This window comes from Microcebus murinus, chromosome 10 (genome assembly GCF_040939455.1).
Source record: "Microcebus murinus isolate Inina chromosome 10, M.murinus_Inina_mat1.0, whole genome shotgun sequence".
NCBI classification, from domain to species: Eukaryota; Metazoa; Chordata; class Mammalia; order Primates; family Cheirogaleidae; genus Microcebus; species Microcebus murinus.
This window is the reverse complement of record NC_134113.1, coordinates 50,929,871-50,954,130: the sequence shown is the minus strand read 5'-3', so window position 1 is coordinate 50,954,130 and position 24,260 is coordinate 50,929,871. Positions and strand designations below refer to the sequence as shown.

At 41.6% G+C, this 24,260-nt stretch overlaps 1 protein-coding gene across 2 annotated transcripts in view; it reads right to left on the bottom strand.

Moving 5' to 3' along the window:
- The window catches only part of ANO6 (anoctamin 6), a 185,252-nt gene extending 167,355 nt beyond the window's left edge, over nucleotides 1-17,897 (bottom strand). The window contains exon 1 of one of the 2 annotated variants that reach the window (XM_012748410.2): nucleotides 17,497-17,897. In XM_012748410.2, the coding sequence (XP_012603864.1) occupies nucleotides 17,497-17,569 (73 nt within the window). In that variant the 5' untranslated portion in view covers nucleotides 17,570-17,897. The remainder of the gene's footprint in view (nucleotides 1-17,496) is intronic. The other variant, XM_012748487.3, reaches the window with a different exon arrangement.
- Nucleotides 17,898-24,260: the final 6,363 nt, after the last annotated feature.

The following is a 24,260-nucleotide window of genomic DNA, read 5'->3' as shown; positions in this document are numbered from 1 at the left end:
AACCCCACTTTTATTCATAGCCCTACTGACAACAGCTAGCACAGTGTAACTAAGGAAGTCTAGGGAAAATAAATACGACACTTAGATCACAATTTAGGACCCAAGATTTAAGGTATCGCCAGTACAACAGCTGTCGAAGGGAGAAGTAGTATATAGCTCACATTATGAAATCTACAGATGCTGGCAGGCCACCATCAGCGTCTGCTACAGGCAGGAGGCACATAGCACCACAACCCAGGAGGATTATTTCCAGGGCAAGAGGATAATTAAGAGACATTGACAAGAGCGAGACAGAATCTGAAGAATTAAAGAGACTGGGGTCCTCGGCATGCTTGTGAGAAAGAAGCTTAGACAACTAGGGAGGAAAAGGACAAGCAAATTATCAGAACTGAAACACAAGGTTAAAGCTGGACTGATGACAGTAAAAGCTGACTTCTTTAATCCTTCCTGCCTGAAGTCAGAGTTAGTTCTGGAGACTGGGTTGTGGCTGAGCTAGGAAGTGGGAAATGGCGGCACGGAGGCAGCAGGTGGGGGGAGTGTGAGTCTGTGAAGGCTGGAATACAGGTAGAGCCTAAAGCCTGCTTCAACCCCGGCAGTGAAAATGACTAATAGTGGAAATGACTCAAGAAATCCTGAGTCATCCTTAAGGGAAACCAACATCAGTGTCAATAACTTCTCTGGGAACTTGGAACACATGTGGTTGAACAAATATTTTAGAATCTAATATCTCATCCAACACTGAATTGCCCCTTCATTTTAGATAGGCCATACATTTCCATGCTCAGAGCTTTTCAGTTACCAAATGAGGCTAATAATATTCTTTAAAATATTTTTACCAGTTACAAAAAAAATAAGAGCTGACTTTTTGGAGAAATGACTTACTCCACTTGAACTCCTTCCGCTGAAGGAAAGTGTCCAAAAACAGTTCACTCTGCACCAGTGTCATACCGGTCAGTAAACTCAGCAGTGGAATAACGCTCAGAATGAACGTGCAGCTTGGTTTTACAGTCACAGCAGGGCAATTAAAATCTGAATTTCTATAAAATGAGAGATGAGTTAATTTTTCTCACACATTCGCTTCTAACGTAAGAAAACATTTGCTGGCCGGGCGCTGTGGCTCACGCCTGTAATCCTAGCTCTTGGGAGGCCGAGGCGGGCGGATTGCTCAAAGGTCAGGAGTTCAAAACCAGCCTGAGCAAGAGCGAGACCCCGTCTCTACTATAAATAGAAAGAAATTAATTGGCCAACTGATATATATATAAAAAAATTAGCCGGGCATGGTGGCACATGCCTGTAGTCCCAGCTACGTGGGAGGCTGAGGCAGGAGGATTGCTTGAGCCCAGGAGTTTGAGGTTGCTGTGAGCTAGGCTGACGCCACGGCACTCACTCTAGCCTGGATAACAAAGCGAGACTCTGTCTCAAAAAAAAAAAAAAAAAATAGAAAAAAAAAAAAATGTAAAAAAATAAAAAAATAAAAAAAAAAAAAATAAAAAAAAAAGAAAACATTTGCTAATTTCCTGTAATAGGCAAGGCATTGTGTGAGCTGCTAAAGAGATTACAAAAATAACTAAGACCAAAAAAATACTTGACATTAAAGTAAAAACAGAATTAGAAGGTTAAGTATTGTTAGTTTGCTACCTATCAGAATGTAATACTCCAAGATTTAGTTTAAAATGTTTTTCCAGATATTCCTATAGTTCAAGTATACTAGAATACCACTGACACCTACAACAAAGATGAATCTACAACAATATTATGCTTCTGTGCCTGAAAGAAGCCAGGCACAGAAGACTACATTCTACACGATTCCATTTACATGAAGTTTAAAGATGGGCAAATCAGTTTATGGTAAATCATTAAGTGCTCGCCTGGATGAGGGATGGGGAGGTTGGCTTGAAAGGGGAGCAGGGTAATGGAATGGCCTCCATCTCTCATTTTGGGTGGTGGTTTTGCCACTGAAGTAACTTAAACTGAGCAGTTAACAGTGTATTTTACTGTAAGATGTGCTTATAAAATGTTATCAAAAATGCCACGTGACTAGTAAACTAGGAATAGAGGGTTCAGACAAAAGCATGGCGAAAGGCAACAGTAGTATTTTTTTCCTTGATCTCAATGGCATTTATAAAGAAAATATTCCGAATTTGGAAGGAATTAGAGGTATTAGATATACTGATACATTTAACAATATAGTCATATTGCCTGCTAGATTTCAGGCATGTATGAAAGACCCTAACATAAAAAAATAAGTGACAGGACTGTTGAATGGCAAACAAAAACAGGATTTGCATCCATTTCTTTTTGCCTTATGAACTGAAAACAAAGAAAGTATTAATCTGCCTCTTAGATACTGCTCTATCAGGAGGGTGCTGTGGCCATTCACAGGGAAATTCTGTGTAGAGTCTCCAGTATTAGGATTTCTCAAGGGGTATAACCTTGAGAGGAGCACATCAGCCTTACACAGGGATTTTCCACCCTCAGAAGAATTCTGATCCATGCCCCAGGGGCTTGGTTATGACTCCCAGTCAAGTAAATCTTTCTCCAGGCAGGAATGAGTCACACCCCCTCAGCTAGCAGGGCAGGAAGCCTAGAGAACAAGTTTCTGGCTCAGAATCCAGGCCAGATCTCTTCTAGTTCCCTGCCTCTTTAGGTCAGGAGAGGAAAAGTTGGAGTGCAGGGAACAAATGTACTTGCTCCCTCTCTTTTTCCTCCTCTGCTGTCAACTGAGGGAAGTTACACAGAATTGCTGAGGTCCAAGCTCTCAGCAGCTGTCTGCTTTAACGTAAGGAAGGAAGACAAGTATGCTAAATGAACTGCAGAGCAAGAATGAAGTGAAGTGGGGGTGACCAACCAAGTTTTGTTACTCTCCAACTCAGTGCTATTATTTTAGCCAATCTGCCAAGGAATAAAGGGGCAGACTAGTAGTACCATGAGCAACAGCACTGCCTTGCAAGGTGCATTAACAGCTGTAGAAATCAATATAAACAAAACCTCCACATAGTGAATTCCCCCAGTACAACTGGTCTTATGAGCCTGAAAGCATTTGTGGTGTTTTACACATTAATCTAATGCACATCTTGAGCATTCTCACAGAACTGCTTTTTAAAGAGATGATAATCTAAGGCCACCACTTTATTTTTAGAATTATAAAAATAACAGCTGCACTTGTCAGCCATCCCCCAGTGAGGCCCATCCCTTGAACTAGGTTTGGATACACCCAAGTTCTGTTCTCAGCTATCCTGGGTCTCTTTTTTCACAATCTTTAAATATAATCTGCTGGTACTCTGTTGGTATGTCTATCTTCCCTGCCAGGCTGCCTACTCTTTGAGGTCAGGGGCCATTTCTGTCTTTTTCATTGCTCAGTTCCCAGTACCTAGCATAACGCTGGGCACACAGATGGTGCTGAATAGACATTAGGTAAATGTATGGGTTTCTTTGTGCACTTCTGGTTTTTATTTCATCACATATTAGAATATAAGCACCCCTGAAGATGGGATCCTCTGATACTTTATCTCTACATCCTAAATATACTGCACATGACCCATAGGAGGTTTTCAGTAAATATTTACTGAATTAATAAAGACTGTGAGATGAAATCAATCCAGTGCTCTGGGCTAAATGAAATCTGTATGCACGTGACTTTAAAAAGCAGCGGGCCTGATGTATGAAGAGACTCACTGCTAGCAAATTACACAGCTTTCAGAGGGAATTTTTTTTTTTCTAAATAAGTTAGTCAAGACTGTGATTGAACTCTGCAAAATAAGCATTTTGAAATATAAAACAAGCCACTAGCCACAGTAACTATCAGGAAAACCATGATTACCCCATTGCTCAAAAGCCTGTTGCTGTGTTTGCTTACCCTTAGAAGCGATGAAAGGCCTGTTTGGAAATGCTCACATGTCCTCTATGATTTGTAGGCTGCACCATCCCTGTTATAGAAGCATGCACCCAGTGGGCACTAAATACTATTTAAATTTAAATGAAAGCACGAAATATGAGGTGGTCTGGCAGTCTTCTGGCAGGATATAGGCAGAAATCCAGTGGACAAGAAGAACTGCAATTCTAAGTGCAATAATTGAAAGATGGAATTTTGGCTTTTATTGAGAAAGCCACTTCTATGAAAGCCACTTTCTATGAAAGGCTTAAATATAAAGCAAATAATTCTAAACCCTACTTTATTTGGGGATAAAAATAGCTTTCTTCCTTTCCTTTTGCTCTCACCCACCCAGATGGAATGGAATGTCTAAACCAGGCATCCTCAAACTATGGCCCGCAGGCCACATGCGGGTGTTTTTGCCCATTTGCTTTTTTACTTCAAAATAAGATATGTGCCGTGTGCATAGGAATTTGTTCATAGTTTTTTTTTGAACTATAGTCCGGCCCTCCAACGATCTGAGGGACAGTGAACTGGCCCCCTGTTTAAAAAGTTTGAGGACCCCTGGTCTAAACTTTCCTTAGGTTTGATGCTGCTGGAAGGGCCTGCCAGTGTGTAAGTTCTCACAATTAGTTGTAGGTTAAATCATCCTCAACTTTCAAGGGTACAAAATGAGAAGTGTTATTTCATACCCTATTTTGCAAATTAGACAGAGATTATTTACATCATTAAATTCAAAATGACTCAAACTACCAGGGTAATAATTTCATGTGTTCATGTCTTCAGTTTTATCATTTTGCCTTGTATCACGTTCATCTATTTTAACAGGTTTTATTTGACCTTAGTTTTCAATAATATTCAATGAACAGAATTTTTATCTTATGGGAAAAATAAACATTTTATAATTTTTCCTTTTAAAATAACCAACAACTGAATAAGTAAAAATATGCCTTTATTATAAATATGCCTTTATTAAAAGTTCACATGATCAATATCAAAAACACTTCTTTAACATTTAAAGTTGCTTAAGAAGTGCTTCTATTTCTTACATTTTCTTTAGTATGAAGGCTGTCAAAATGCCATCTGATATTCCATTATGAATTTTTATACTACATTCTTTTACCTTCTTTACTAATTAAAAGTGATGATACAATTCTGTTGTGAAATGCATCTACTGAAAAATGCGATTTGATATTATCCCAATCACTGATATTTCTCTGTTTCTTAGTTGCTTTACAATTACTGCATTTTTTTTCGAGACAGGGTCTCAGTCTGTCACCTAGGCTAGAGTACAGTGGCATCACCACAGCTCATTGCAACCTCCAACTCCTGGGCTCAAGCTATCCTCCTGCCTCAGCCTCCTGAGTATCTGGGACTACAGATTCGCATCACTGTGCCCGTCTAAATTTTCTATTTTTAGTAGAGACAGCGTCTCGCTCTTGCTCAGGTTGGTCTCAAACTCCTGGCCTCAAGCAATCCTCCCACCTCAGTCTCCCAAAGTGCTAGGATTACAGGTGTGAACCACTATGCGTGGCTCATTATTGACTAGGCTACTATGGGCCAAAAACTGTACCTCATGCTTTGTATATAATAAAATATTAACCCTTATAAAAATCCAGTAAAGTGAGTATTATTACCTCTTCTGTATTATTATCCCTATTACATTTTTCTGATATGGAAATCAAGGCTGCAAAGTTATAAGAACCTGCCCAAGGATTGATCAATATCCAAACGGCCTTTCTTTCCAGTCATACTACATAGATCTTTAATAATCAATATCTTTCATTTATTTACTTATTCATTTAATAAAAACTTATTGATCACCTACTACATGTAGTCAGGCACTATGCTGCTCACTGAGGCAAAAGTTCCCAAGATACTCCCACTTTAACGAAAAAGACAAAAGGTGACAATGAGCTGTATAAGTGGAAGATAAAGGTGAAATCTCTAATAAAAAACAAAAGAGGCCCTTTTTGTTACAACAAGGGGTCCAATCCTCATCTGTGGTGAATGTATCTTGCTCTTGTTCTATAATCCTATCTTTCTCTTCTCAATAAACCTCATTTCGTACTTTAAAAAACAGAGGTACATCTGGGTTAAGATTTAGGTAAAAACAGCTGCCCATTAATATTAATAACATTAGCTTATAATTATGGATGGCTTTTAGGGTATCAGGCACCATCCTGGGAAGTAAGATTTTTAAATGGCATTCTTCACTTGATACAACCATTTTATACGAAGTAGGCTCTAATACTAGCTTCATTTTACAGAGGGGGAAAGCTGTGTTAATCATTCGAGGTCACATAACTAATAAATGTGCCAGAATTTGAACTCACATCTGTCTAAAACTAAAGGTTAAGGAGTGGTGGGTCTCCATCTCTGGGGAGAACCAGGCTGCCATCTGGTGAAAATATTGGGTCAGAGGTAGGGTAAAGGGCTCTTGAGGGGCCTGGTGGGCATACAAAGAGCAGGAAAAGGAGCTGACATGGGGTCATCACAAGGACCACAGGTTCCCTTTCTTCCTTACAGCACAATAGGATGCCAGTCCACACCCCTGACCAAATTAAGGTGAGGCTATCTATAACAAACAGAAGAAATAATCTCTCGCCCCAGGGAAGAGTCTTCCTTTTCTTTTAATCTCCAGAAGATACCTGTAATCTAATTCAGGTTTTCATCCTCAAATCCAGCCCTTGAGAAAAGATCACTTCACCTGATCTCTAATACCTACAGGGTTTTGGGGGAAGGAGGGTGCATCTCGTCCAGCACATGGCCTGGTCTCTCCTCCCTGCCACATCCAAGTGGATGTAGATTCCCAAGGCATGCCCATAGCCCTCTGAAAGTGTGCAGAGAGAACAGGGTCTCCAATTTTAGAAGACATTTAGAGAAAAGAGGGGCAGAAACTGATGCTGCATGAATACACATCAGTGGTCATAAACTGGGAGGGCAGAGAGTGGGAAAGATGAAGAGGTCAAACAGGTTTTAAACATCATCAGGTCATCAAGCTCTCCCCACTTTGCATCCTGCCTGCTTGCCCTCCACGAACAGCGAACTCTGAAAGATTCCTCCCTGTTTCTGCATTTCCAGTACTAACAACAAAATCATACAGACCACTGAGGATCTCACTGCTAATTTTCCTCTCCTCTGTTCTCCTGTGACATTTGAAAGGATCCAGCTGTAATAAAAGCTATTCACTTTTTTGGTAAGTGCCTCCTTCCTCACTTCTTGCGCATTCAATTATATGATGACACAAAGGAACGTGCTCACTTTAGTTAGAATTGCCTAACAGCAAATGGGAGGAAGGGACTGGCGATAGGGGCCACTGACAGAACCACAGTTTCTACACTCCTGAGCCATTTATTGGGAGCCTCCCATGGGTCTTTCGCTAAGATTCCCGGAAAGGGATTCACCCTAAAATAGGTTTCCTGGAATTTGGAAAACATTATCAGATGATCTGTGAGAGTATAGGGAAACACACACACAATAATTATCTCTTTGTAGAAACCACACGCTGTTTTTCAACTCCTTTATCTTTAAATACATGTATCTGTAGCACAGCCCCTGTCATGATTATCCTTAACCTGATATATGTTGAGCAGTCCCTGCATGCATAACATGACACAGAAGGCAATGCTTGAGGGGAAAGGCCTTAGTGATCTGAGGTAAAGAGTAGCAAAATTCCCATGACTGTTTAAAAAAAAAAAAAAATTATTATGAGGGTGCTATTGCAACTGCCACTCCTAAGTGTCGGAGTGAAAAGGGCCCCTTCCTAGTACCATACATACCAACTGGCGTCCTCCCAGCAACCATGCAGGACTAAAGAAACAGGCTTAGAGAGGCTGAGAAACCTGCCCCAGGTGATAGATTCTAGGAGACATAGCACAAGGTGCTAGGTGACCAAAAACTCAGGTCACCTGATGGCAAGACTTTCATCTTCCCTTCTTACCACTCTACATCAACACAGCCAATTACCTTTACACAGGCTCACCTTTTTCCTTATGATTTTTTTTTCTGACCTTTTTAGGGATTAATTTCCCCCCAAAGAAACTAAGAAGCCCTGTTTAACATATACTTTTCTTTCTTCCTAAGCAAGATCTAAGATCACTACATTTATTATATACTATTTTTATCACTTAGAAAATAATGATGGAGTTTGCTTTTTCATGTATTTTTTAAAAGAAAAAGTATAATGTTTTATACAATTAAAGTGTTCTGGGCTTTTTAGTAAGTAACAGTAAAAGGGAACAAAGTAATAATTAATGCAATTGTTTTAAAACATAATATAAATTATAACAAACTTTAAGAATAATGTTAAGGGGCCGGGCACAGTGGCTCACACCTGTAATCCTAGCACTCTGAGAAGCCAAGCCAGGAGGATCACCTGAGCTCATGAGTTCAAGATAGCCAGAGAAAGAGTGAGACCCCAACTCTACTAAAAACAGAAAAAATTAGTTAGGCATGGTAGTGCTGACCTATATATAGTCCCAGCTACTCAGGAGGCTGAGGCAGGAGGATCGCTTGAGCCCAGGAGTTTGAGGTTGCCGTGAGCTAGGCTGATGCCACAGCACTCTAGCCTGCGCAACAGTACAAGACACTGTCATTCATTCATTCATAAATAAATAAAGTTAAGGATATGACTGAGTTTTATATTTAGGGAAAATATATTCTCTTTGTTTAGAATTTAGTGGGAAATAATTTTTCTTTAAAACTTAGTGCAACTCAGGAAAAAAGAAACATGCTTAAGATTGCGTCTATGTGATGCCACAAGAAAAATTTAGCCATCATTTTGTCTGTGCAAAGCCAAAGATTATTTTTCAAACATCTAGATAGAATGTCTGGAGAAATCATGACAAATTTAATTACATAAACACAATCCCAGTTTATATAAAACAAGCTTTATAAACAAGCCTATAATTTGCATAATTGTACTTTATAAAAAAAAAAACCTATTTACATGACTTTGACCTAGGGCTAAAGTTCTGCCAAAGTTAAAATAAACATTATAGAAAAGTGAATTTTAAAGACCAATATCCTCTTTTCCCCCAATTTCAAGTATTTATATTCTAAAATAATGTGGGAAATAAAATTGTAATGTCCTAGAATGAATGCATTAAATACAAAAGCAACATCTGTATTTCACAAAAGAATATATTTTCTTTCATTTGTATTTTTGGCTGCTGAATAACTTACTGCAGCAAGATCTTTCGATTAGTATTCAGACATGTAGCCAGAGCAGTAATAAATACCATGGCAGAGAAAGTTGCCTATTAACCCTTCAACTTGTCTTATACACAAACGTTCCATTTGATATGCTTTGGCTGAATAGTATCTGAATTGCTCTCTGGTCCATGTCCAAAATATTCTATTGTTGACATATTCATCTAATATTCTTTAAACTGGCTGCTTCTTAGGATGGATGCTAATTAATTTTAGTTGCACTACTAAAAAGGCAAGAAGGAAAAGTAAAAAAGAAGTTACAAAAGACAATCATTTGATTGTATTAAATTTCCACAATTTCTATCTTCACATATGATTTACCAATCAGTCATGTAGTACATTTCCTTGGTTGAAGGTAATTGGAAATGATGTTTTCTGTTCTAACACTAGCCATTTTTGCATAGACGCAGCCCTGAATGCATTCTATCAAAAGCAGATCAGGCATCTTAAATCATATAGCATACAAAGCTTCTATTAAAATCTATAAAACAGTCTTATAACAAATGTTTTGTTGAGCATCTACCATGTGAAAAGCATTATGATATTCAGGCTGTGGGATACAAAGATGAGTAAGATAAAACTTCTCCCTATAAGACTATAGCTTTTGGTTAAGATGTACTGAATCAGCTAGACTACAAAATACAAACTAATACAGTATAATAGAAGAAAACCTAAAGTATTAGCTAGAGTGAAAACTCATTAAAATATAATCATTTTAATCTGAGCTGCTACAAATACCACTTTCAGAATTCAATATCATCCTTTAACTCAAGGCTAGCTTATGCAATTCTGAATAATATTTTATATTCTCCCCTCAAGAATATCAGAATTAAAATCATATCTGACAGAAATTTTCAAAGGCACTTTTGGTCTAAATTTCTATATTTTTAAAAGGAAAAAAATAATAAATGTAGTGCAATCAACATGCATGACTGTTGCAACCCCTTGAGAAAACAGAAAGGGGTGTGTTTGTGTAACTCTTACTCTTTTAGAGCTATATTTGTCTCAGATCCAAAGAACAATGAGTATTATAAGAGACTGAGGAACCTTCTGAAAAGCAATTATTTTACTTGAGAGTTAAAACACAGGGATAAATCATGAGTCTGGATTTGAAACTAACAAAAGGTTTATGAAAAGGGCAAGACTGACTATGCTAAAAGAGGCTTTAAGGACAGTTTGCTTTGTTTTGTTTTTTTTATCTATCATCTCCTTGGTAGAGAGTATGTGTATATACATGATATGTATGTAACATATGATTCCCTTGCCATAGTGAATAAGACAATGGTAGCATCAAGGTTTATCTTTTGAGAAACCATCATGCCTTTAGGAATACCCAGGGTGCTCTGCTGTCTTAGCCCCATTCCCTCACCTATCTTCTTGCCCCTCCAGGACTGGCTCAGGTACTACCTCTGTAGATCTGTCCTGGATTCTCCTCCTAAGCAAGGTTATATACTTTCTCCTTGATGTCACCACTGAACCTGGTACACATCTTGATTACAGCATTAATCACAAGTTACTGCAATTATCTCTTTCCATTATCTGTCTCCTTTCTACACAGTGAGATACTGAATGGCAGGGACCCATGAACCCAGTGCAGTGCCTGGCAGAACATGCACACTCCACATTTTTAGAACAGATAACTGGGGTATCTCAAAGTACCAGAGAAGAGAATTATACCAGGGCCATAAAACCACTAAGCATTATGTTAATCAAATTATTTTAAAAGAGTAAACCTTCATTCTTGCAACAATTACTTGGTTGGCTCCTACCAGAGCACTATGAGGGCTGTAGTTTACAAAACACAACAAGGCACCTGCCTTCAGAGAGCTTACATTTTAGAGGAGGGTGAGGAAGACAGGCAATTTTTTAAAATTATAACAACAGAATGTCTACAACATTTAGAATATTTTGCATGATCTATAGAAGACCCAAATGACCTAGACCTAGTCACCAAGAAATTTACACTCTAATTGTGGGAATAATAAATGAAAAGATAAGAACAACAAAGATAAAACAGAACTGACGTTAATTGCATCGAACAGAAAAATAAGTGTGAGAGTTAACTGATGAGCACTTTGCGCTAGGAGGATCAATAATAATTTTCCGGGATGAGTGTAGCAGCTCACAGCCTGTAATCCTAGCACTCTGGGAGGCTAGGATTGAGCTTGATTGATCACTTGAGCTCAGGAGTTTAAGACCAGCCTGAGTGCGACCCGTCTCTACCAAAAATAGAAAAAATTAGCCGGGTGCAGTGGTATGAGCCTGTAATCCCAGCTACACAGCAGGCTGAGGCAGGAGGATTGCTTGAGCCCAGGGGTTTGAGGTTGCTGTGAGCTATGACGATGCCACTGCACTCAAGGTGGGGTGATAGAGCGAGACTGAGGATCCCACGAACTCCTCCTTGGGTTCCATTAATTTGCCAAAGCAGCTCACAGAAATTAGGGAAACACTTCCACACACCAATTTATTCTAAAGGATATTTCGAGGGATATGGATGAAGAGATGCAAAGGGCAAGGCATGTGAGAAGGGGTGTGAAGCTTCCATGCCCTCTCCCAGGCATCTCCACTGTTCAGCTATCCAGAAGCTCCCCAAACCTTGTTCTCTTGGACCTTTTATGGAGACTTCATGGGATGGGCATGACTGAAGCATGAACAAACAGGTGGAAATGTGATTGGACAAAAAGGGTATGATCCAACACTGAAAGACTGAGTGGAGAAACCTGGCAAGGTCTGTCTGGCCAGATTCTTGTTGGCCTCTCTGTGCAGCATTCCATCCTCCAGGGTATGGGGCAGGGCCCTTCGGAGAAGGTAGGTCAAGGAATTTCATTATGGCCAGCTTGTACAAAGAGAGGTGGGAGAAGATTACACTTTTGGTTTCTAAGGCCTGCCTTGTAGAGAAAAAGGAGAAGGTGAAAAGCAGGCAGTAAAGGGTCACAGAGACAGGTTCCGTTTTCTGATGTCTGCTTCTGAAGTCTAGAGCACCTCATCATTATAACAAGTTCTATGTGAGTCATGAGTCAGGAATCGTGGATGAAAACCAATATGTATGTAGATCATAACATCATAGGTAGCCACTGAGAAAAAGAAGAGGTGAGACTGAAATTACCAAGGAGGGGAACGGTCTGAGCCAAGGCAGAGGAGAAAGTTATTATGTAAGACTTGTTGGAACAATAGAAAATTCTCCACTCCAGCTGCCACTTTCTATCTAATCACTCATCTCAAGTCCAAGAGTCATCCCGGGCTCCTCAATGCATGCTGGAAACAAACAGTTTCTCAGACCTTATAGCTGCTGCCTCTTTCATAAATCTTTCAAAGCCATTCCTCTCTTTCCCTCTGGCATCCCCGAGCCCAACTACTGCAAAGACTTCCCTCTACCTTCTCCAACCCATTTTAGAATATGCTGCCAGAGAGACCTTTCCAAAAGCAAATCCAATCCTATTACCCCTTTCCTTAGAATCTTTCAGGAGCTCCAAACCACGTACAGGGTAAAATTAAAAATCCTTAAAGTATGTGAGGATTCTTCATGGCGTAGTCACACTCTTCTCCCCAGCCTTCCATCACAGGCAACTACTCAGAACTCCAGACTGTCCTCAGGCACTCTGTCCATTGCACCTGCCTGGTCCTTCAACACCTGGCCCAACAATCTCTTCTGTGAAACTCTCTCCCATCTTCCTCCCACACTGTGTGTACCTCAATAATGGCACTTACTGAAAATGTCTGTCTGATGATATATCTAATACAGGAAAATAAACTCAGTTTCTCTTGCTATACTGTTGCAACACAATCAACACTGAATACTTCTGTGACCAGTTATGTGGGGTACCCCCCCCCATACATCAAACAAGTAGTCCTTTGGTGAAACTGCCCTTTATAAAATGAAGGGCCACAAGGTGGGAACTGTGGTAGAGAAAAAAAAAATATATATATATACATATACATACATACATATATACAATGGCTGGTTTCATATATATATATATAAAACCAGCCATTGTTCTCTAACTTGCTGTCCTATAATTGGTTACTTCTCAGGAGTCACACAGTTGATGGCCATAAGGATTCTTAGCTTTCTTCACTGCTCCCATAGATAACATTACCTTTGTGAAACCTAAGGCTAGTTTTGGAGATATCTTCCAGGCCCTACATTCCAGTGGGATGGCTCACCCACCCAGACCCAGACCAGTGGCCCATACCAAGGAACTGACTCAACTGGTCTTGTGACCCCCATCCAAGATCTGACTCGGCAAAGAAGACAATTTCTACACGCCCATGGCTCCTCCCAGAACCAAGCCAATTAGCAGACCCAATTGCTTAGCCTTTTATCCACCAAACTATCTTTAAAAACCCTTACTCCCAAATCCTTGCGGAGATGGACTGGAGAACTTCCTCCCATCTCCTTGCATGGCACCTGTGGTATTAAACTCTTTCTCTGCTATATAAACCCCTGCTGTCTCAGTGCATTTGCTTCCTCTAGAGGAGTGGTCAATGAACCTGGTAAGGCCATAACATCAGCAATGGACACCAGGTGGATGTCCTGTAAATCAATTCAATTCTGATACCATCTACCTGAGGATAGCATCAGATTCCACAGGTTGAGGGCACAGTCCCACAAGACTTCCCCACTTCCAATGCTAATTACAAACCCAGGTTGTTTAGTCTGTTCTTGTAGCTAACCAGCTATAAGTTGGAGTTCCTATATCAATAGAACCTAAGAGGTAGAGAGGCTCACAGAACTTTTGGGTTTTTATGGAGGCTTTCTTACACAGGTATGATTGTTCAAATCGCTGGCCACTGGTAATCAACTTAACCTTCAGCTCCTTTCTCCCCACCCTGGAGTTTGGGGGTGGGGCTAAAAGTCCCTACCCTCTAATCCTGCCTTGGTCTTTCCAGTGACCAGTTCCAATCCTGAAGCTACCTAAGTAGGGGCTGCCAGCCACCAGTCAACTTATTAGCATATAAGATGCCACTGATCACTTTGAAAATTCCAAGGAGTTGTATACCAGGAAACTGGACGAAGACCAAACACCGTATATATGTCACAATATCGTAGTTTGGTTCCAAGGAACTCACCTCCTAAAGGACACAGGTATGTCTTACTCGCTTTTAGTCTCCCAACAGCTAATCCAGCAACTATGCCTGCACCTAGCACAGAAGGATTGCTCAATTGATGTTGATGAAGCAAATCTGGGGTTACGACCAGATGTGCAGGTGATTAAACATGAGGTAGGCAATGAGGCGAGGTGGTGTGGGAAGATAAGTCTATCTCAAAATGTGATATGAAAAGAGAGCCAATAAATGCACTTGAGAAGTACAGTTGGACCACTGCCTCTCAGAGATAACAGCCTCTGTCCACCCTCCAATGACATGACCATTAGTGATGGGAATCAGAGAATAAGCTCTACCATAAACAGACTGAGAACTCAAAGCAACCAACCAACCATGTAAACAAAACCTCTTTGTCTGAACAATCTGAGTAGTCCCTGATAGTTCCCTTCTTTTTTGGAACCACTTTTCCTTCCTCAGCAAAGTTCAACCATAGAGAATGCAAGAAACAAAATAAACAGCATACTAATCTGATTTCTACATTCTGCCTATAAAAGATATTTCTATCACTTTCTACATCAACAGGAAGAGATGAATTTAATTCATTGATTAATTAGCAGGAGGTGGGCGGGGGACCAGAGACACACTGGGCAGTGGGGTACACAACCTGCCTCCCAGGGGCTGGCAAAGACCTGTGGTTTCCATCAGCGCAACAAGGACTACAAGCCACAAATTTCCTGACCCTACTGCCTGGAGGTAACTTCTGTGGTTGGTTGTTGGAGTTGCATTAGAAAACAAGTGGCCATTTGCAAAAATGTTTTCATGCTAACAGGTTGCCTCATGAGAAACTTTGGGGCCCACAAGGGAAAGACGCCCATGGTGAAATTTACCATCTTTGATTCTCCAGATCAATTTATCTAAACTATGAGACAAACCTGGCACTTAAAGTACTGAACAGTGCTTCAAAAGTAAGTAGGAACCCACCATTAAAAAGGCCCTAAATCCTAGCCTACTAGAGGACACACTTCCATATATGTACTAAAACATCTCCATGAGCTAATCAGGGACCACATCTAGTCAGAAAAGTTTTGCTTTTTGTCTCTTGCAAATTAGGCCAAGATAATGTCAGTTGGTATATCCAGGAACTTGTGTCTCAATAATTCTACTGCTCTGAATTATAAAGTTAATACTTACAGAGGGATTTTACAGAGATCTTCAGTACCCAAGTGGGTGTTAAGCTATTATACAACTATTGGCAGTGACAATCAAGTAGTTGGAGAAATGTATTAGTCAATAGCTTTAACATAGCCCTGCATTACAAAACTAAAGCAGAGGTTAAAATTATGATCTTCATTTCCCCAATCTCCTCTTCCAAGTTGGAAATTATAATTATTTTATAAAAGGCTCTGCACCATTATCTGCCTACTTCTGGTAACATTTAAAAAAGCTTATTATTTTATAATGGCATAACTTTCCATTGGCATGGTAAAACATTTTCTGACATAAAGTCATTGCAACCCACAGTTAATTTTTATACCCAAATGAACCACCCAAAATTGCTGAGATATGTTTAAAAGATATCCGTTGACATAAAACATGTTGAGTTGACCCCTATACACAGTAAAGTATTAATATTAGTAGGTTCTGAAGAGCAGGGTGAGGAAAGGTAGAGATATTTAAGTTTTTCTTATATATCCACAGTTTGACTTGATAGAATGAACATGAATTATATGTCATTAAAAATAAAAAGCTATCGCTGTAAACTTAAGATGAATTTTTATACCTCATCAGGTAAACACACTCTAGACCAAATCAGTTCTTTCTAAACTGAGATCTGTTGATGGCACATTAGAACAAATAAAGCTCAGAGCCTCTTGCCTACTTCAATTTCCATGTGCGCTTTTACCCTCATTTATTTACAATACTCAATATAAACAGTGACACCTCACCATAACAGACAAGAGTATTTTCCTAGGAAACGGACGGTGCTAATTTTATTACTTTACTATGATTTCTATTTTTATGCAATCATCCCTTACTACTAAACCTTCTGATAGAGGAGTATCATATATTATCAGACAGGCCAGAGTGACCAGGTGGAAAGGGTATTAATTTGCACTGGTCTTGCAAGTCAAAAAACCTGGTTTTGAATGTGTGAGAAGCTAGGCAGATCATCAACCCATGAACTGCTTTAGCAATTTCGCTCCCTCCATAAGGATGAATACCCAAGAAATTGTTGTCAAACGAATGAAAGGCAAAACTAAGCCATGGGGTGTAATCCCCTATATTCGATTCGTACCAGGACAACCAGGAAGTTATGACATTCTTCCGATTTAAATGATCAGTATCTAAAATGTGAAAGAAAACCCATACCCGACTCCTTAAATTAAGTTACTTTTTAAAGTTATTAGAGAGGAACAGGGCCTCAGGTCATGGGCAGGAACTGTTCTGTTTTAAAATTTATTTGCCATCCAGCTGTGGCGACTGGGCTGGAGTCACCACCACAGACCGGCATGGTAATTTAATTATAGTCTTCTGGAGAGATCTAATAAGTCATCATTCCCAGTCCGTGTTCTCTTTAGGGACCTGCTTTTCTCTCTCCCAGACGTTTCCCCTTCAACTCCTCCCACCCTTTTGTTTCCTTTTTCACTCTTAAGCAGCTGTTCCTCTGTTCCGCCTACCACTCACTTCTATGCATTTTTAACTCTTAACTAGAAATGGGGTACCCCAGGCTGGCTCCCCACGCTCCGGGGCCCGTCAGGAGGAGTAGAAAATGCCCTGCTGTCCACCCTGCCCGAGGCATTCCCCTCTGATCACTTCCCCTGCTGGCTCCGCAGAGGGAAGACGGTACCCAGCCCGCGCCTACCGGACACAAATCACTTTCCGGGGCCGCCCCGCCCCAACCCTCCCAGACCGTCGGTTTGCTTTTACTTTTGTGAGGATTCAGGGGAGTCACACCCTGCTCGCCAAACTCGGGCCGACTCCCCGAGACCCGCCTATGGGCTCGCCCCTGCGCCCGGAATCTCTGCAATACCCAGCGTAGTGGGAGGCGGAGGAAATGGCCCAAAAGTTGCTTCTGAGTGGAGACTTCCACCCGCCGAGGCGCGTATCCGCCGTGACTTTTCAGACGCTGTACCCTTTTCCCGTCCAGAGCCTGTGCTCGGGGCGACCGCTCCCGCGCCCCCCGGGAACGCAGCCGGGCCTGAGCCGGCGGGCGGGCCGCACTGGCGGGCTCCCTGCGCCCCTTCCCGGCGCGGCCGAGGGTCCCCGCCAGCATGCCCCGCAGGGAGCCCAGCGCCCCCGCGCAGTCCCCGAACGCCGCGTGGGCTCGGGCTTTCGGGTGGAGACGAGGGGACCCCCTTACTCACCGATATCTCCATCGTCCTCGTCGTCCTCCTCCTCCTCCATGTCTAGCAGAACGTTCCTGGTGATCTTCTGCATGTCTCCCCCAGAAGGCGGCTCCGGACTTGGCGCGGGGTTGGGGTCTCCTCCGGGGCGAAGCGCCGCTCCCGGGGACCGCGGCGGGGGCCGGCGGGGCGCGCGCCGCTCGGCTCAGGGGCCGCTCTGCCCAGCCCGCGCCGGGGAAGCCGAGCCAAGGCGGCCGCAGACCCGAGCCCGGCGCGCAAGGAAGCCTCTGCCTGCCCAGCGCGGCCGGCGACTGAGCATGCCCAGTGCGCCCGGCGAGCTCGCTGCGGAATGACTGAACTTCCCCGGGTTTTATGAGGCGCCCAGAAGGAAGTCGGGAGGCGAGAGGGAGTAGTGAGCGACTGCGTCCCGCCCGCGGGGGAGCTCGCCAGAGGGGAAGGCGGGCGCGCGCGAGGGCTGGGGTGGGCGGGGTGCCCCGGACGTTGCCCCCAAACGGGGCAGCTTTGGGTTCTAAGGTCACATTTTGGCACACACTGGCACACATTTTGGTTTTCTCTGACATCTGACACTGGAGAGGGAAAAAAATGCTGCTTCAGCCCACACGAAGAACCCTGGAGGCGACCGCGTTTGAAGGGCGTTTAGAGGCAACGTGGAGCTGATGATAGAGGATCTTTAAGTAAATGACTAGGTCCAAAGTGGGGTCAAGTGTAAACTGTAGGGGAAGGTTGTAAGATTACAGAAGACGAAGATTACAGGGGCGACAAAAGAGGCAAAACTCGTAAAGAATCAGTGACAGGAGAGAGAGAGAGAATCTTTTAACGAAACGTGCGCACAAAGGCAGGACTTCCGCATCGATTGAGGCTGCGGAGACGAGAAGCGCCCTCTACCCCGCCCCGCGCGCACAGGGAGTGGTCCCGGTCGCCCCAGCGGGCAGCCCATTTGGGCAATGGCAATCAGTCCTCCGTGTCAGAGGCAAAAAGCGCAAGACCAATCTAGTTAGATGTAAATTCTTTTCTAAAGCAATGTGGAAAGCTATAATAACAAGAGGAAACAAAATTAAGGCAAGAGTTTTTTAAAAAAAAAAATAATGCATGTCTAGAGACCAAAGGGAGCAATGGGCCAAATACAAAGGTATTTAATATTTTTTAAGACCCTTGGAGTAGTTTAAACTGCAGGTTCCTTGGACTATGCGCCTACAGGACTCTTTTCAAAAAAGGTGGTGAATTCAGATGAGTCAATTTTGACTTCTCAAAGGGGCTAGAAGGTGTGTTTGAAATCTTTGTTGTATTTATTATTGTCTAACACTGAGGATTGAAATTGTTTGTGTTTTTTCCACTGAAGTACCAGGATTATTACAATAACACGAAATTTGTGCGTTTTATTCTCCCATATATACTTACTTTTATATGTTCTATCTGAAAGAAAGAAAACATTAAGACCGATATTAAGTGGGAAAATAGCCATGAATGTGCATTAAAAGACACAGTGAAATTACTTTCAAGAAGATATCCAGGAAATACTATACTTGCTTCTTAAGGTACTTTTTTGAATAAAGAGAATTGTTTTGCTTAGAAAAAGAAAACAATACAGTACTCTTGTGAGGAGAGGAGATTGTTTTCTTTCACTGAACTCTCTTCCCTGAGCTTTCGAAACTTAATAAAGTAGACACTCCAGAGGTATTTTGTTACCTGATCAGTTTTCACAGTTTTCGTTTAACAACTGCTGACATAGTGCTTTTTATGTGCTAGGTACAGGTCTACATGTTTTACAAACACTCAGTCATTTAATCCTCATAACAACCCTAGAAATTGTTATCGCCCTTTTATTCAGGCACCAGGTGATTGGGGAGATTGTCCAAAATCACACAGGGACTGAGTAAGTGATAGAGCTGGGATTCAAACTCAAGCAGCTTGTTCCAGAATCTGTGTTCTTAGCCACTTGGTAAACCACCTCCACAGACATTTCCAAATCCATTAAAAAAAATTTTTTTTCACCAATTCTAAACTCTAAAAGTCTCATCAACTCACTTCCACAGTTCTCTCACCAAATGTTCTGATTTTTATGTGCTAAGACTTTGCTCAAAGTTAATTTGTAGTTAGAAAATTATTGTGGTTGGTTTTGCAACAAGTTTCAATGAGTCATTTGGAATGACTTTAGAGTTTACATTTTTCTTGCTCGATAAATGTTACAAAGAGACATTGCTGATCTTATATGTAAAGGTAACTGTTGCTAGAAGGAAAATGAATTATTTACTTAGGTTAGCTGTGAGTCTATTATTAGTTCCATTCTTTCCTCTAATCCATTTAATTCCCTACAGCTTCTCTCATACATTTTTTTCCAATGAGCAATATATGCCTCAAAAATAATCAAGATAATTGGCCTGTGCAAAAATCACACTGTTGGCCCTGAAGAATTATCATCCATATCAAAAATACTTTGTGAAATAAAATGTTCTTAACAATGTATGGCCAGTTTGTTTGCATTTGCAAAGCTTTTCCAAGTCAGGGATCACAAAACAAATATTTTCTCATTCATTTATCTTCTGATTAACTACAACCTTTGGCCACCAGGATACTCTGTTTAATCCCATATATGTTGGCACTTCACCAGCTTCAGTCCTTGGGCCTCTTTTCTTCTTATCTTTCCCTATAGAACGCATTCAGTCCTATAACTTTACCATCTACTCCAAGCAGGGCCAGTTTCCTAGGCATTCAAACAGTGCATTCACACAGGGTCCTAGACTCAGGAAGGCCTAACACTTAGAGGTTTAATGGTCTGTGGTCGCCATCTCAAAATTCTCCCAATGGAAGACTCGGGGGGGGGGGGGGGGAGCCTTTTGCCCAAGCCCTATGCAAGTGCATGCTGGCACAGAAATTCTAATCTCTTGAAGGTTGTCCCTCCAATGTGGGTTGCAGCAGAAAGCCAGTAGGAAGGGGAAATACCTGGCTCAACTTTCCTGCCCTCAGCCAGAGCATGATTTGTCAATCCTGGAACTAGCTGTAGGGTGACCTGGTAGCTGGTGGGCCTCATGTGCTCTTTGCACAAAAGACCCCGTATTTTCATTTTGCACTGGACCTGACAATGGTGTAGCTGGCCCTGATTTCAAGATCTTTATTCCCAGCCCAGATCTCTCTTCTGTGTTGCAGATGGTATATCTGCCTGCATGCTGGACATCTCCACGTTAGTAATGTCTTAGACATTTCAAATTTAGCAGGTCCAAAACCAAATTTATTAATATAATCTCTGCCCCCAACCTGTTTCTCTAAATCAGAGAATGTCACAAACTAGTTACACAAGCCAATACTTCAAGAATCATTTTACCTCTTTCCTCTGTCTCTTATCCCTGATAGCCAATCAATTGCTAAATCCTACTGCATGTACCTCCTGGATATCTCAAACACATCCTGTATTTTTAATCTACTGATGCATAGCATGACATTTCAGCAAAGACTTGAAGAAAGTAAGAGATTAAGGCACGTAACTATCTGAGGAAACAAAAGATTTACAAAGAAGGAAAAGCAAGTCCAAAAGTTCCAAGGAGAACCAACAAAGAAGCCATGGTGACTGTGGCATAATAGATTACCCCGAAATTTAGTGGCTTACAGCCACCATAAACATGTTTTATCCCACACAGTTTCTATGGCTCAGGGATTTGGGAGCAGTGCAGTCAGAGGGTTCTGGCTTGAGTTTTCTCATTAAGTTATGGTCAGCATGTTGGCCAGGGCTGCACTCACCTGAAGGCTTGACGAGGATTCAAGACCTGCTTCCATGAGAGTTCTCTCTCGTGCTGCTGCTTCTTAGCAGGAGCCTCAGTTTCTTCCTGCATGGGCCTCTCCACAGGATGCTTGAAGGTCCTCATGGCATGATGGAATCTAAGAGAGTGGGGGAGGTAGAAGCCAGAATGACCTTTGTGACCTTACCTTGGAAGTCACATATTGTCATTTCTGCTATTGGTTACACATGCTGGTCAGCCTGTAAACTGTAGGAGGGGCTTATGCAAGAGCATGAATTCCAGAGGCAGGGACCGCTGGGACCTTCTTGGAGTCTGGCTGCTACACATCTCCACTGTCACTGGTTTAACACATACTGCCATCATTCTTCATCCATGTGTTTATTCATCCAACAAATGTTTACTGAGAACTAACTATACACTGGCCACTTTCCTGGGTGTTGGAGATTCAAAAGTAAAAACCAAAAACAAAATCAGACCACATCCCTGTCCTCATGATATTCCATTCTAGTGGACAACTAAATAAGTAGATGTCAGGAGATGATGGACAGTAGTGGGAAAAATGAAGCAGGCAAGAGTGACAGAGAAGGATGGTTTGTACAGGACTCCACTTGGGTGGTCAGGGGAAGCCTCCTCTGGTAAGGTGGCATTTTAGCAGAGACCTGAAGGACATGTAAGTACTTGAGGGAACAGGGTTTTAAGAAGAGAGAAATGCAATGGCAAAAGGCTTGAGGATGATCTGTTTAGCGTCTTCAAGAAAAACAGAGAGGCCATGGTGACTGTAGCATTGTGTCTTAGTCCATTTTCTGCTGCTATAAAAGAATACCACAGACTGGGTAATTTATAATGAATATAAATTTATTGGCTTATGGTTTTGGAGGTTGAGAAATCCAAGGTTGAGGGGCCGGCATCTGTTGAGAGCCTTCTTGCTGTTATCCCATGGTGGAAGGTGGAAGGGCAAGAGAAGACAGGTGGGGGAGAGGGAACTCATCCTTTTGTAATAAACCCACTCCCAAGATAATGGCATTAATCCATTCATTAGGGAGCTGCCCCCATGACTCAAATACTTCCCATTAGGCCCCACCTTCCAACACCACCGCATTGAGGATCAAGTTTCCAACATATGACTTTGTGGAAACATTCAGCACATGGTGGAGGAAGGGGAGAGTGGGAGGAGATGGGGTAAAGGCTGCTGGGGGAAGGGAATGCTACAAATCACTTTGGGCCATGTGGGCTAACAGAAGGACTTGTGCTTTTACTCTATATGGAAAGCTTTCAATAAATGGGTGGCATGGTTTAACTTATATTTTAAAATGATTTTTCTTACTGCTTTGTGGAAATAGACTGTGGAATACAAAGTGTAATAGCAGGGAAACCAGTTAGGAGACTAGTTCTATAATTCAGATAAGAGATGTCTTGGACAGCATTGTAGCAGTGGATGTGTTTTGAAGTAGATCTGAAAAGAGTGTCTGATGTAGCAGATATGGGTATGAGGGTAAAAAGGGGAGAGAGTCAGGAATGATTGAGTAATTTTGATCAGAGTAATAAGGAACATGGAGTTGCTGTGTCTGAGTTCTGAAAGACTGACTGAAGGAGAGCAAGGGGTTGGGAGAATAGATGTTTGATTTTGGATAGTTAAGTTTGAATGTGATATTAGACATCCATGTGGAGGTGCCCAGTAGGCATGATTGGGAATTGGGAGAAGAGGTTTGCACTGGAGATATAAACTTAGGACTGGTTAAGATCACAATCTGAGGATTGAGCCCTAGGGCACTCCCTTCAACACATGTTTTGGGAAAATGAGGAATAACCACCAAAGGAGACTGAAAAGAAGTGGACAGTGAGGAATGAGGAACAGGAAAGGGTGAGGTTCTAGAAGTCAAGTTAAATTTTTTTCCAAAACAAAGGAAATGATATCCTGTGTCAAATGAATCTGTTAGAGTAGCTTTGTAAACAGTAGCTCTTTTTCTGTAGCTAGAATAGTTTTCTTTGAATAAAATGAGAATTGGCCATTGGATTTTGTAATGAGAGTTCATTGGTAACCTCAGTATTTTCAGAGGAGGGAACAAAAGTCTGGAATGGGTTCACAGGAGAATGAGAGAAGAGGAAGTGGTCACAATGACTAAAGACAATTCTTGAGGATATCTGGAACTCCTTGAGACCTATGAACTCTAGACTTCTATCCATCTCCACTCGGATTCTAATAGGCAGCTAAAATTTAACATATCCAAAATTGAACTCCTGATGTTCCTCTCAATCCCTAGTCTCCCCATAATCTTTTCCATCTCAGATTATTGAAAGTCCACCATTCTAATGGTTCAGGCCAAGAACCTGGAGTCCTCTCTTTCTTGTACACCCCATTTCTATTCTATCAACAAATCCTTTTTCAGTCTATTCAGAAATATGTCCAGGATTGGATCACTATGCAGGACTTTCACTATTAACATCCTATCTGTGACATCATCCTCTCTCATTTGGATTATTTTTCTCTCAGATTTCCCTGCTTCCAGCTCTGTCCCCTCTAGTCCATTCTCAACACAGCAGCCAAAGTAGTGTTTTTAAACCATAAGCCTCCCCTGTTCGAGCTATCAACAGCTCCCCATTCTAGCTATAAGAAAATCTGAAGTCCTTACAAAGCCACCCTATTTAAATGACAAAATCTCCAGAGACATCCTGTTTGGTCATAGAAGATGTTTATTCTACACAAGTGCCTTGTCAAAGGGGATCAAATGAGGGCTGAAACCTAGCCCAGGCTCTGCTTGCCAAGCCACATACTTTGGTGTGAGGCTCTGCCTGTACAAGTTTGCATATAGGTTGTCAGCAATCCTGGACACTTCTACTCCCCATTTCTCTTACTTCACTTTCTCTCCTTATCACCTAGCCCCTCTTACATAGTATAGAATTTGTTTACTCATATCTTTTTATTATCTGTCTTCACCTACTAAAAGATAAGCTCTATGAAAGCAGTGCTTTTTAAAAAATTTTTATTTTTAATTATTATGGGTACATAATAGGTTTATATACTTATGGAGTACA